The following is a 15,202-nucleotide window of genomic DNA, read 5'->3' as shown; positions in this document are numbered from 1 at the left end:
ACACGGCCCACACGGGGAGGGAGGGGGTGTATGAGTGATGGAGGGTTACCTGTAGGTCAAAGAACTTGCTGTATCTTCTGTACACGATGTGGGAGGTGTTGTCAGAGTAGGTGACATTGATGAGATACACCTGCCAAGAGAAGAGAGGCACAGTTAAAACTTTATTATTTTATTAGTTTTATTTCAGTCCTTCAAGCCCAAGGACATTTTTTTTGTTTAATTTCCACCTAAAAAAAAAAAACATTCAGAATTCCTTAATAACAGCTCCAAAACTACTGAGAGGCCACAATGGTGAACATTGGGCAAGTTGAGGCACGTTTTTTTTTAGTTTTTTTTTTTTAGCCAGCCCCTAGTGGCCCTCGGTGGTACTGCACTTTAAGGCACTTCTGCATTGGCTTCACTTTTCAAACCCAGAAACTACAAACATTGGTTACGCCCTGCTACTTTGAAAAGGGATGGAAAGGGGTTAAGCCTGTTTGTTTTGTCCAAAACCCCAAAGACCTCAGCTACAAAAACATAAAACAAAACAAAAATCATCATATTTTGTACTGTTTGGCATTTATGCTTGATACAATGACAACAAATAATCAATTAAATTGTCAATAATTTTCTGTCAAGGGAATAATCAATGAGTCTACTAATCTTTATCAGCACTGGTCTCAACAATAGGCGTCAGCTAAAGGATTGTACACACAACAAACCCACAAGCAGCTGCCAACAAGGAGAGCTGTCTATTGACACACACTCATAAATCCATCACTGCACCTCAGGCTGGCTGGTGACATCATCCCTCCTTTGTCAGCAGACTGACCTGCCGGCCTCCACCCTCGGCTGAAGCTCTGCAGCAGCCCTGAGAGGCCTGATAAGATTGAGATAGAGTCCATTTATCCGTCAAGAGAGGGTAAGTGATGCCGCCATCATCTCTAATCTAATGAAACATAGATAACCAAGGTAACAGATCCGGAGGCCGGCAAATTTTCATCAGAGAAGTTAAGAGCACGTGGGATCTCTCGACTGCTGATCTAGAGACGTTGAGGCAAAAAAAAAAAAAAAAAAAGACCTGGATGTGAAATTACTCGAGTGGATAAGCTCTTATGTAACATTAGGCTGCAAGCTGCCTGAACTTTAATGGGCACACCTCTAGAATCGAAAGCAATTTGATAAAACAGCAAACGCTCACAGCGCCGTAATATTATTGTCCCCCGAACAAGTGGAAATGCTTTGGACGAAATATTAGAAAAATCCATCTTCACGTTGTCCAGTACAACAACTCTTCAAAAGTAAAATGGAAAGTTTGTATTTGGCTTGTGAAACAAAACCATGTGAGCGTCTTCTGATCAGGCAATTCAGTATCAGCAGGACAACACTTCCAGAATACGGCCATGAAAGAACCAATTCATATGATCTGCCTCCGTCAAGATGGATGTGTGATTAATTCAAGGCAGCTCAAAGTGCTTGATTTAGCGTGAAAACGATAATTGAGATGAAAAGAAGAATTACTTTAAGACTGCTTTTTGGCATTCTCGCCAAAGGGTTTCGGCATGTCGTAATGAAACCACGGAGGTCACGGTTCATTGTTCGGCTACTAGCACACCACAGAAATGGGTTGGATGGGGGACAAAAATACCTTCCAAAATGCACAGTAACACTCATATTATACGTAGCTTTCCGCCCCTTCCAATCAGATTTGGTTCCTCGCGACTTCTTTCGGGTCCGCGGCGAAATCACAAATGTTCACGTACCAGCGACCACAAAAACTTGTGGAACTCAGGTGTTGATGTTGATCAAGAAATGTTTCTTGGAATACTTACTCATCAAAGTAATTGTTTACCCCTGTTCAAGTCTCTCCGATGGCACACTCTACATGTGTATCAAATATTCTGGTAACCCTGTTTGTAGATGAGGTTTTCTTCTTGAGTCTCTCCGGATTCTTCTGTTTGGAAGAAATTTGCTGGAAGATGTAGCCATACTGAGATTTTGGACGTTGTTGTTGCCAGATAAGAACAGCCTTTAGAAACTCACTCTACATTTTGCAGCCAATAAACACTTCAAAACTGTACACATAAGGCATGTACAGCAAAAAAAAAAAAAAAAACTTGATCAAGTGATTTGCGATAAAATAATATTGTCACCAAGCCAAGGCATTCCAGTTAAGTGGCCCAGCTGTGCCGCAAATAGAAATCCACTTAGGATCCCGCCACCTTGAGCAAAGAAACAATTGACTTTGCCTCATGTATGAAATTCAGATGAAATAAAAGGCAATATGTTTCCCTCCTGAGCCATTCCTGCCCCTTATTCCGGCAGCCTCCATCTTTCTGACTGATCTCCCTCTGTCAGGCCGACCCCCCCGCACCTGCCAAGAGCCTCCGGAGCAGAGCCGGGATGAATGAGGCCGGGTGGAGGACCCTGTCGTTGACGCAACAAGGGCAACAAGCCTGAAACAAAAAGCGCTGCCACAACAAAGCCGCGGGTTAGGAAGCCTTGTTGCTGCTGCTGCTGCTGCTGGCGTGGAGCCATCACAGTATGTTTCGCTCCCGTGCAAACACAGCTACTGGCATCCAGAAGCTGTGACTGTCACACTACACTGACAAACTTGTTCTTAACACGGTGGGGTGTCACCACAGCGATTAGCTCTGGCATTTATTGCTATGAAAATGTGCTCCCGGGGGTACTGCAGTTACAAAAAAAAAAAAAAATCACAAAACTGGCTTACAGTCGGCGATGTTTCTGAGTGTCTTTGTAATTTAACGTGAGTATAAGCAAAGAGCTTTTTTTTTCTTTCTTTTTTTTTTTACTGCTCATTAACGAAGCTTTAGGGAAAGAGTCAGTTAACGGCATGGTCGAGGTATTCCATGACACACGAGGCCTTAGCTTTTCAAACCTTCACGTGAAGACTTGACTTCAATGGCACAAATACCCAAATTATCTCTACGCTGTTTGTGCATACCAGGCCACACTGATAGGTGAGTTGGAGATAAGACATGCCTCAGAGGGGACGGATGGGAGTGTGTAATGCAGTCCCACTCATACTGAATTTTTGATGCAGGTACTAATATATTTAAAGGTTTGAGGAAAAAACGTCCAATGACGGCATACTGGGTAATTTTTTTCGCCAGACTGTTGGCATGGTTCTATGGATTGAAGGGTCAGTAAATGAATCAGTCCACCTACTTTGGTCCTGATTGAATTATTTCTACAATTATTCAATGGATTGGTGTGAAATTCGCAGCGTAGTGGTACCAGAGCCAAATACATTGTGCATATATATTGGTCTGGGTATCGTTCGCAGTCATTGCATCCTACTGCACGCAGTACGAGTTCGTTTTGAAACTCAGTTTTAACCAGTCAGTATGTACCAAAACCATCCTTTACTCTGCCACCGGTGCAACTACCTTTAGAAAAAAAAACTCAATTTTAGCTTAATCGCACTCATTCGTTCAGAGCGGCCAAGTGACGTTAATATAATAAGCGACGGCCCAAAAAAAAAAAAAAAAAACACACTAAAGGCTCACAAAACATCTATCGCACTGAGTGGCACGAAATTTGATACAGAGATTGATGGTTTGGTGATGCTCTGACTGATTAGCTGCTGGTGTGTAGTGGGTTTGAAATGTCTGAATGAATTTAATTTGGCGTTTTTCTATTTAGTGCCTTTATCAACCCAAAACTTTGATCAACTTCTCAACTTTTTTTAGGACAAAAATAACTTGTGAAATACCTGCAAAACTAAAAACATTCCCACCAGCCTTAGCAGTTCTTTATGATCAATATCAATTAATAGGAGCTAATACGCTATACTGTGATAGTTAACACGGTAAACACTCAAGCTGCTAAACGGCAGTGTTTTATTGTCATTGTGAGACTGTTAGCATGCTGGTGTTAGCATTTAGGCCAAGGCAACAATGTGCTTAGCAAAGCCTCCCCAAAGCCGCAAGCTTCAAACTCTTCGCCTTGTTAAAATGTTTCTTTGGCATTTAGCATACTGTAATTTCTAGTCACACACAAACACAAACACCAGTGCAATGAACAAGTATCGGCGGTAAATCAACACACATTAGTGGATTTCTGAGGAACTTACTGCAAATGTAACATGCTGTTGAGTGTGTGTTCCATAAACTCTTCTGACCTCAACAGTATGCCAGAATACCATCCGCCCGTCATGCCTCTGGACCACTTAATTTATAAATCGGTGCTGAGCTGAAGTGTAAGACAGGAGCCTGGCTGAAAGATGTGGACTCGTCGAAAAAGCTCCAAACCCCAGGAGCAGATGGGTATGTGATGGCAACCGCATGTGGAAAACACAACCAACAACCATCCATGGTCTGCCCAGCGCCCAAAATATCAAGCTTAAACTTAATGCCCTCCCAATCCCCGAAATAAACTCTATACACTCAATGCAGGCAGTAAATTAGAAGTGGGCGGCTGACTCTCCGGATAAATCCAGCTGCTGTAAACATCTTTTATATCGCCTGTAATTAGATTTTCATCATTTAATTTCGCATACTACATGGTAGCTGCTTTATTTTTTTTCAACTTCACCTTTTCACGAGGAACGGCACACACTCATGCAACAACTAAAATAAGCCCGACACGAGCTGACTCAGAGCTCAAGCACAACCCGTCGTGAGCGCTCCGAACAGCCCAACTGCCCTCATTCAAGCGTTTGAGGAACGAAATGAAAATGACTCACTCAAAATGTCAGTTAGGAAATCATCTGTCTGCCAATATTAAATAATTCCATATCATGAGATGGGGCTAGAAGATGAGCCATCATTTTCACAGGAGCAGCAAACAGACACAATTTCAGACTAATTTAGACTTTAAGATTAAGAAGCCTCCACGGGAAAAAAAAGAATGTCGTCACCACAGAAATCGAGATAAAAAGTCAAACATAGTCTTGTGATTGCGGCAGGACATTCTTGCGTTGGCAGGCATGTCTAGACCAATGAGGCATTGCTGCAATACCTAAAATGAAAGTTGAAATTTTGGGCGAGGTGGCCAAACATTCAAACCTCTGCGTTTCTAACACTGAGCTGTTAATAACCACGCCTACGTCTGGCTGGCTCAAACAGAACTCTCTGCAGACGACCGTAAAGGACAAAAAAAAAAAAAGATGTTTTAACACACAGCTGCAACGGGAAAAAAGCAATTCCCTCAATGAAACACTGTGTAAGCCAAAGGAAAAAAAAACAACGATTTCTAATGATTATAAACAGCACTCATGTGTCAATTCTCCATTTGTGACATGTCAACTTTCTTTTCAAAGGAGTCTACAAAATGACTCATAAACAGGGAAAACACAAACGAGGGGGGAACAGAAATACACGACGCAAAAAAAAGAGAGGCTTGGGGGGCTTGCACGTCCCAGATAGCAAAAAAAGACCTTGTACGTCTGCTATTCCCACTGAGGAAGCGGGACGTGAAAACAAAAGCTGTATTCATCCTCAGAAGCGAAGACAGAAACACGATTTCTTATGACGGAAACAAATTGGACCTCTGATTATTTCATCATGTTCGTCTGAAAATTGCTATAAATCATCATGTCAAGTTTACAACTCACTTAATTTCCCCCCTTTTCCTCAAGGAACGCTCCTCTAGATGACACGAGCATTAAAGATTATCCGTTGACCACATAGGAGATAAAGGAGGTAGAAGAAGTAAAATAACTTACAGTTTCGGAGGAAAGCCGGGGACGCACTCTCACAGTTTTCAAGACAAGAAGGCAAAAGAGTCTTTGGTGGGGCAGAGTTTGTGGGCCCAGCCACTAAATGCAGCGAACCCCGCCTAAACTACTATATTTAAAGCAACCTATAAAACACGCAGACTATGAAAGCACAAATGATCTGACTACAAAAAGTCAGGTTGGAAAAAAATTCCCTTCACATGGGTGTCCTGTCTTTCCACACAGAGCCACAAACTGGGCTAAATATACTCTAATGTCTAATGCAGTCAACTTATTGTTTCAGTTTGGACACAGAGGTTAAAAAATGACAATAGAAAGCTTTACAAATTCGTTTAAGCTGTTCCCCCAGCAAGCCGCCAAAAACGTCACGGGGGTGAAATAAACTGTAGGACGAGTTTATTCACAAGCTTTGGCAGGGGGTCTTTGAAAAAAAAAAAAAAAAAAAAAACTGAGTTTTTGTGTCCGAAGCCAAAGCTGTGCCCTTTATCCACCACACACCAGGCCGACGCCGGATCATTAACTGTGGTCACTTCCACTCTGTAAAGGACCAGACTTCTGTGCCACTGCGGTGGGCACAGGAAGTGTCCGGTCAGCAGGTACATCCTGTGCTCCTTTAAAACCTTTTCTTGATACCATTTCAAACAACAGGAGAACAATTCTAAAGGTATTTCAGATTGTGAAAAGCAGAAACAAGGTTTGGCGCACTCATAAATCCCCCCATTACAAGCAATGCTCCCAAAGGGAGGTTTTCCCAGGACAGATTCCAGGTAATTGAATTCTGCACGTCGAAGTCTCGCTATCAGTGTTTTTATATATGCCTTTTAAAATCAACGCTCGACAGCTGACAGACCAGCAAAGAGGCCCAAACTGTGCCCAAATTACAGCTGCACTGATCAACTATTGAATAATAACACACAAAGATAAACTGCATCAACAGAAAACCAGTTAAAACAATGAAACTAAATACCAGGGTTATTACAGAGAAAATGTAGTTTGTTATAGTTTATATATTGTTGCCAGCGATTGAGATTTCTCTTTAAAATCTTCAAAACTATGAGAACTCCCAGATTAGGTACAATTGATCTGGACCAGGGAAATGATTTTCGAATATTCGTTAAAATACAAAGAATGGTTTAGTATTTGCAAATATCGTTCTTCCTGATTTCCGCTGTTTTTTTTTTTTTACCGGCACCTGGTTGTAATTCTTAATCTGTACTGTTCCCGAGACATTGCTTCATTCCCTCCCAACTCCCCATTGGCTAATTTTGATAATAATAATAATAATAATAATAATAATAATAATAATATTCCATACTCGTGTAGCATCATGAGTCACACAACATTCAACGTTCTTAAAAAACTGACTTCCTGATTCCTGATCAAACACGCTGTGCTTTGCACTAAACTGTACTCAAGTACATTAGGGAGTACTAAGTGTGGATTAACCCTTTACATTTTTAGTCTGATTTAACTCTTACTTTACATTCCAGCAAATTTATGATTTGTCAGATCCAACATTACTCATAAATCATCCTATTTTGGTAGAGAACGAACGTTTTGTCATGCTAATCGGGACAGACTGAATCTAACGGGGTTCCCCCCCCCCCCCAACTTCCCTGACTTTCTCGTAGTCTCCTAAAGAGAGCTGCGAGCATCCTTTATTCCTTCCCATTTTCTTCTCGACTTCCTCCGCTGCCAATCAATCGTCCTCTGTCTCGCGCGCACACACAAAAAAAAAACCCACACACGTCAGCCCAGACCGAAGCGACAGAACAGGGATGTTTGCAACAGCCCGCTCGGATCGTTTTCCCCATGAAAATAAAACGAGAGCCACCGTCGTCTGGGCGACACATGATGCCCAACACACACGCCCCATCCTCCCACCGTCGCCGTTCCTCGGATGACATAATCGCCGAGTCGAGCTGTTCAGAGGGACGCCGGGAGAAGCTGGAGGCCACGGTCAAACACTCCCGACATGTGCTTCGACGTCTTCATCAGAAACAAAAGGAGCCGCTGTGAGACTTCCGTGAGAGTCAAATGAAACCTTCCGCCATCGCAAACAACATCTGGCGCTACAGACGTGGAAACAACCCCCTGCATGCGTGCGAGGTCTCGGTGACAAAAGTGCGAGGACGACGGCGTCCGCCTCTTTTGTCGGCCAGTCGTGCCGGTACGCGCGACGCGGCGTCAAAGATAGGGCTTCGCGAACTGAGCGTCAGGCGCGAGGACTTTTACCAAACAGACGTCGGCAAAGCCCCCCGACTCACCCTCTTTTCTAGCACACACACACACACACCCACGTACGCTCCGAGGGGCCTCGAGTGACTTCCAGCGAGTCATCAAACTCTCCCGAGCGATCGCCGGACGAAAAAGCCGGCCTCGTTAAAAAAAAAAAAAAAAAAAAAAAAAGCCACGCGTCCTCCCAGCTTGGGGGAGAGCGGAGGAAGAAAAAGAAAGGGGGGGAGCCTTTTGACAGAGATATCACTCCGTGTTTGATAGGCCAATAAATATTTGAGTGGGGAACAGCTCTCTGAAGAGATGTTTTATGGAGCCAAATAACAACACCGTCTTCCAGTCTGGGCCCTTTTTGCGCAGCGCCGGGAGTCTCTAGAAAACGAACTGTTATGGGACTGGGACTTGTAGAGAAGGGGGGGACGGGGGACGGAGAGGGGACGGGGGAAACGGGGACAGACGAAAGCTTAAGGTAAACATGGCTGTACCCAATCCCTGATTTCGCTTTTATCACCTCCTCCTGCAAACACACAGACCCAGAGAAGTGTGTGTGTGTGTGTGTGTGTGTGTGTGTGTGTGTGTGTGTGTGTGTGTGTGTGTGTGTGTGTGTGTGTGTGTGTGTGTGTGTGTGTGTGTGTGTGTGTGTGTGTGTGTGTGTGTGTGTTTGATGCATGTTTGCGACTCAGCGGTCCGACTTCCCTTTGACAAAAGCTCAGTCTCACCCCCCCCCCCCCTCCTCCCCCACTTCTCACAGGCTAAGCATTTCCAGCTGGTTTCACAAACTTTACAAATGGGATTCAACGGTTGCCACAGATTGTGTCTTTCCACAGATTTTCTCTCTCTTGTTCCCTCCCTCCCTCGTTTATTTCTTCTCACAGTGACTGGGCCTCGTCTCCTGGGACGCGGGTAGCTAGGGAAACTGGGCCACAGACTGGCCCCGCCGAGACAGAAGAGCCCAAAAACACAGCACTCGGCTCGGCTCTGAGAATATCCGGTTCCATCTTCAACTGTACATGTGGTAGCCCGGCTACTACAACAAGCCTAATGATAGATTTGGACTGATGCGGGAAGCTCGTATTACACTACTAAACGGCTCTGGGGAAGAACTAGAGCCCGAGTTGCCTAAAAATTGTATATAGACGCCTACACACGTATATCTTCATTAATATACCAATAATTCCCTGTCTGGAAGCGCTAAAATGCCCGTGAGTGTATTGTAAAATTAGCCCGCTAACAATAATTACTTACTATCAGTGTGTGTGTGTGTTATTAAAGAAATAGCTTGACATTTCGGGAAGTACACTTGTTCACTTTCTTGCTGACAGCGAGATTAGAAGATCGATTATATGTCTGAGCCTTAAGTATGGAGCATGAGGTGATTAGTTTAGCTTACTTTTTTTTATATTCTAATTAACATAAAAAACTGGAGAGAATAAGTAAAGTTAAGAAAACCACAATTTGACATTTTTGTTTGGGTGTGCATTACAGAAGATGGCGTGTGTTAATTAGTGAGCTTCAAAATTACTATTAGGCATATTTTTCATCATAGACTATCTATTCCCTTAATTAGTAAAAAAAAAAAAAAAAAAAAAGATAAATGTCACTCTTTTAATACAAGTTAGTGACTGCACACCTCCACCTTCATCTTAAAAGGCTACATCTTAAAAGTAGCCTACAAGCCTCTACAATTTCTGCCTCTATTCCAATAGAATGGAAGTAAATGGAAAAATTGTATGTAATTAGTTTTTCCATAAACACTGTCCCTCTTGCTTCTGGATGAAATACAATCCCAAAACTTTCCTTGAGGACTAGTTCTTTGGAAGAAAATCAGTTCCAAAAGGAAATCATGTTTCGCGGATTATCAGGAGTAAGCAGACATTTATCACCTCGTTATTATTCATTGCATTTATTGGGCAAAAGCTGCATCCCGAGTGACTTCCAGGAAGCTCATTCGACGTCCGTACAGTAAAAGAAACAAGAGAAGGATGCCGTCAAAGACTGTTTTTGCCTCTTGCTGTGTTGTTTACACAAATGTGTCAAAACCCGGACAAATTGGCATTTATGTTGTTTGTTTTCGTTTGACAACTAAATCTTTTTGTCCCCGATACGCAGGATGCATCATTTATAAGGCCTTGATATCAAACTTGCTAGATACAAATTTAACACCCTTCACTTTAAGGGGGACCGACGCTGAAGATTCACACGAGATAACACGATAACTTTGTCAGACTAGGTGATTATTATGATCATAAAGCTTTGCTGCGTCTTGGCCGAGTCACATGACTCACAACATACTGGACCTCGACCAATCATCGCTTGCGGTCACACATGACCTGTGTGATATCGTTGGGAAGGAAGTGCTAGGAACCGACTATTGGAAAGGAGAAGGTGGAAAAACAATAGCGTGAGTGATACCAGCTGAGCCGTACTTGGAAAAGCACAAAGAAAAAGATGGGGGAAAAAAACCCAAAGAGGACACTATGTCCTTTTGGCTTTTCTGTTTGAGATTGAGTATAAAGAGCACCTTGGGCTCCTTTACGTCACAAACACATCGTGAAAGTTGTAAGATGGGAGAGAAGATAGAACGATTCTGACATGCTAGTTTTTTTTTTTGGTCCGGACATAGCGTAGGTTTTCATCCACTGTGATAAATACACTAAAACCATCAATCGTCATATCGTCGAATAGTCTGAACCCACAAAACAACACATGACAGCAAAGTACACAACGGACTCAAAAGTTTCTCATACCGACTCTGAACTTCTGTGATTTCTAAAAATGCGTCCTCTGGTCCCTCCTTGAATAAACTCTGGTCTCTCCTTGAATAAACTTCCCCGAATAAATCTTCAAGCCCTCGTTAAACAAAAGCTTTAAACATGTATGACATTCTTCCACGTCTTTTAAAACACATTACATTACATCTGATAACGGGGCTAATGCCGTGAGAGCACAGTCAGTTCCTCCACATCATATCGTACCGTTTCCAACAATTGCGCTAATTGCGTCCTCGCAGTCCTAGGGCTTAGCGGGAATGCAATTGCATATGAGCGAGACGGTGTTCTCTTCATGTTTGGTCATTTATCACAGCTTGTTTATGAGCTCAAAACAGGATCTGAACTGGGGACGTGAAGTGCGGAGCCCCCCCCCCCACAAACCCCCCCCCCCCCCCCCCCCCCCCCCCCCCCCCCCCCCCCCCCCCCCCCCCCCCCCCCCCCCCCCCCCCCCCCCCCCCCCCCCCCCCCCCCCCCCCCCCCCCCCCCCCGGGGGGGGGGGGGGGGGGGGGGGGGGGGGGGGGGGGGGGGGGGGGGGGGGGGGGGGGGGGGGGGGGGGGGGGGGGGGGGGGGGGGGGGGGGGGGGGGCGCAGCGTGGTATTGATGAGCGAGGCCGCGGGAGCCGAGGTTCAGGAGGGTGATAATAATCACCGGAACCTGTCATGAGGGTTTGTTTGGTCCAGAATAACGTGACCTATATTCTTTTAAAAAAAAATTAGTCTAAAACTCAAAGAGTGGTAGACTTAAAAGATTACAGGATAACACTTGACCCCGTTCGACTAAATGGACTCCAAGGTGAGATTATGAGCAGTGGACACCGTCGTATTTTTTTAATACAACATGGGAGAGAAGTCCTCAAAGTGCTCAAAAACAACGATCAGAGACTTAAAGGACAACAGGGCAAAGTTCCTCTGCTGAGGAAGATCATGGGATATGATCAAAAGCTCCAGATCAGCTACTAAATGGACCTCATGGTGAGAATATTATCGGTTGACAGTTGTGGCTGTTGGTTTTTTTTAAGCTATCAGTGAAGGGAAGTTCTTAAAAATGCTAAAAACAAATTCACATAGAGGATTAAATGACAACTTCATCCACAGATGAAGATCATGTGATATGAATAAAAGCTCCAGTTCAGCCACTAAAAGGACCTTATGGTGAGAATATTATCGGTTGACTTGATAGTGTGGTTTCTTTTGGGGGATGACACGTAAGCGAAGTCCATAAGGTGGGGGGTGGGGGGTGGGAGGAGCATATACAACTAAATGACTACTGATGAAGATCATGAGATATGATCAAAAGCTCCAGGACAGCCACTAAATGGACCTTGTCGTAAGATTTTAGCAGTTGACAGTTTATTTATTTTTTAACCTATCAGGGAAGAGAAGTCCTTAAGGCTGAAAAATAAACAGAGAAATAAATGACAACTTCATCCACTGATGAAGACCATGGGATATGATCAAAAGCTCCAGGTCAGCTACTAAATGGACCTTATGGTGATCGTATTTAACACAGAGGTCTTTCAAATGATCAGCGAAGATGACAGAATGACCGCAGATTATCTTTTGAGTCTGTGATATTTTTGAACATATTCTGATTTGCATTCTTGTAAATGAAACGATCCACAGTAAACAAACACTGCGAGGCTGAAAGTAGAGTCAGTCTGTCCGTCTGTCTGTGTTTTACATTTGAATGCCCCAAAAAAAAATCCAAGTAATATCAACTAAATGGACTTAAAAGGTTCCTCATAACTGATTGAACCCTTATAAATCATAACATTAGATTATTATTACTTGTAAAAGAAGGATTTTATTGCTGTATCTGGTCAGGTTGCAGCTTCTTTTGAACTACGATGTATACAGGAGGATTATTTTGTATTAATATACTGATTACCTTCTTGATCTTTATGATTGTTTGCTTTAGAACATTTAGTTTTTTTTATCCAAGCAACAGTCCAAACTTCACACATATTCAAAAATACATGAAAAAATAACTACAATAGTTTTAGCACATCGTCACCTTTGAGAGGCTGAAACGTGACAAAGTGGAATACATGTCATTATTTGCATTAAAAACACGGTTCATCTCTTCTTTGAGCTTTATTGGTATTTACTTCGGGCTGGTTTCATTCTAAAGCAAAGCATTTTATTTTGCAAACTCCTCAAAAAAAAATCTTTTAACTGTAAAACTACAATATTTCCCTTCAGATCTGTGTACAAATTGAGTTTATATGATCGCATATCTGCACCAGCTGTGACTTTAAACATGTCAGGAGGTAATAACGATAATGGTGAACGTAATTAGGACACAGGTATGACAGCTCACCTGTACTCTGAGGGGGTTTGTTAGTAATACAGAAAAAAATACCCCCCAAAAAATACGGCATCGTATGTAGCCGAATAATTACGCAGTAATCTCCCCTCGTTGCAACCAGCCTGAAGGACTAAACGATGCGTTTAGGTGTCACGCTGTGGCTGTGAAACAGGCCACGGACACACGCCGTCTGACACACGAGAACGGGACGAGGTGGGAACGAGGTGACACGGATGAGGACGAGGACAACTCACGTAGTGTTTAGACGGATTGCGCCTCTTCTCCACGTCCACGACTTTCACGTCCAGCACAGTCCGAAACTGCATCTTGACCCTGCAAAGGCTCTGCATAAACGCGGCAGGCGAGACGGCTGCTGGAGGGGGGGAGAGGGGGGGGGGGGGGGGGTTTGGCTCCGAATACGCGATCTCAGATCTCAGGGAGAGAAATCACAACATTCATCGTTGTCATTTAACGAATCGGCGGTCCGTTAAGAGATCGACAGCTCGCGCTTCTTCCCCCCCCCCTCCCTCCCTCCCTCCCTCCCCGCCCGCCCGCCCGCCCCCCACCAACCCCCCCTCCCTCTTTCGTCCGCTGACGCAACGAGCACCGATCTTGATCGGAAACTTATCAATAGTCCATTTGGGCTCGTGCTCGGCGGGCGCCCTCGGTAAGAATATCCGAGCAGGGTAGCGATGGTTTTTGCCTCGCAGCCGCGCGGGGCTGGCCGGCGGGCGGACGGAGCGCTGGGGAAGGCGGTCACCTTAAAAAAATAGGAAGAAATAAAAAAGTGAAGCGAGTTCCTTTGTGTCTGCAGCGATGCCTACAAAAGGGGGGCATCTGCAGACCTGGAGCTTCGGGGGCGAGTGGTGGTGGTGGCGGTGGTGGCGGCGGGGAGCCGGTAAATCCAGCGCCGAGCAGCCAGCCCCCCCTGCGTTTCAGCAAAGGCGCAGAGAATTTAGGGGGGAAGGAGTGGGATGGGCTTCACGCGCGTCCTCGGGGCGACTTGGAGTAAAGCTCCCCGGAAACAAAAAACCGACTCGACCGGGCCTTCATCCACAACAACCACACAAGCCCTGGCACATAATCAACCTCCCCTCAGTCATTCATCTTTCTCTGGGCCCCCCCCCCCCTTCCCCCCAGAACTTTTCCTTTGGAGAAATATAGGGAATCATTTTTGGTGGACGAACATCTGGCAACGACGTGCAGCGGCGCGCGTCTCGACGGAACACAAACAAGCATTTCATCAGTTAAACGATCTTCATCCTGCTCTGGGCTCTCTGATAACGGCGCTTTTTTATTTAACTCTTCCCCCCCCCCCCAAGTCCTAAGAGCAGCTTTCTGGCCGGAGACACGAGCGACTGGAACTATGGATACAGATGTTTCGCAGGCGGCCAATCAGCGGCCGCCTGCTCTACATGAAAGGGCCAATTAACGACCAAACACTGCCCCCCTGCGCACGCGGCAACGCATACAGGGCCACTTTGTTTCGTTGCCTCAGGCAGATGCAGAAGGCCCTTTAAATGTTCAGAAAAATAAAACAAATGTTATTTTTAGGCCTTTGCTGTCCCTACTGGGGAAAGGGGGGAAGGGGGGTGTCCTGAAAGCTTCAGGTTTACGGTGTGTCAACTCCTTTGTGGTAATTTAAGTGCATATGTGAGGCTGGATCACCAAGACCCTCAGGGGCCTCAAAGCTACCAGGGTTCACAGTGTGGCGATTCATTCATGTACATTTAATTAATATAAAACACAATGGGGGGGAAAAAAAAAGCTCTACAATGCATCTGGGACACTTCACCAATTTTACACAGGAAGTCCACAACTGTGCTTTTTTTTTTTTTTTTTTCTTGTTTCCCCCCTGTTAATCGGCAGCAATGATATCTTGAGGACCAAGAAGATAAGGTCTGAAAACCTGATCTGCCAAACATGGCATTTGCCAAGCAGGGGAAATCTCATGAACAATGCTACTGAGTGGAATTCTGGGAAATGCATGACCCATAATTTTTGCCTATACTAACCACTAAAGCTCCTTTTCCACAACTGGTATCGGCCATTGACTTTATATAAAAGTGGACGTAGCTTCGGGGGTCTGAAAAATTAGGCCAAAGTGGAAGAGCCTATAGCTGCAATACCACCAGTTGCCACTAGGTGTTGTTTCCAAAAAAGCCTCCAGCTCTATAGACTCTCATTCAACTTCTCTCATAAAATA

General features: G+C 44.5%; 2 protein-coding genes across 7 annotated transcripts in view; one reads left to right on the top strand and one right to left on the bottom strand.

Annotated features, from left to right (window-relative positions):
- Positions 1–13,384, bottom strand: part of sh3pxd2aa (SH3 and PX domains 2Aa) — a 101,568-nt gene extending 88,184 nt beyond the window's left edge. For all 6 annotated transcript variants that reach the window (XM_069719098.1, XM_069719099.1, XM_069719102.1 and 3 more), the window contains exons 1-2: positions 13,251–13,384; positions 50–130 (exon numbers count right to left, since the gene is read on the bottom strand). In XM_069719098.1, coding sequence (XP_069575199.1) covers positions 50–130; positions 13,251–13,346 — 177 coding nt within the window. In that variant the 5' untranslated portion in view covers positions 13,347–13,384. The remainder of the gene's footprint in view (positions 1–49; positions 131–13,250) is intronic.
- The window catches only part of LOC138633084 (STE20-like serine/threonine-protein kinase), a 208,649-nt gene that overhangs the window by 165,635 nt on the left and 27,812 nt on the right, over positions 1–15,202 (top strand). The window lies entirely within an intron of this gene.

Source organism: Brachyistius frenatus, unplaced genomic scaffold, assembly GCF_029030835.1.
Source record: "Brachyistius frenatus isolate BFR_SWC_R1_liver_20210118 unplaced genomic scaffold, ASM2903083v1 Contig_206, whole genome shotgun sequence".
Taxonomy (NCBI): Eukaryota; Metazoa; Chordata; class Actinopteri; family Embiotocidae; genus Brachyistius; species Brachyistius frenatus.
This window is presented reverse-complemented; position numbering and strand designations above follow the sequence as displayed.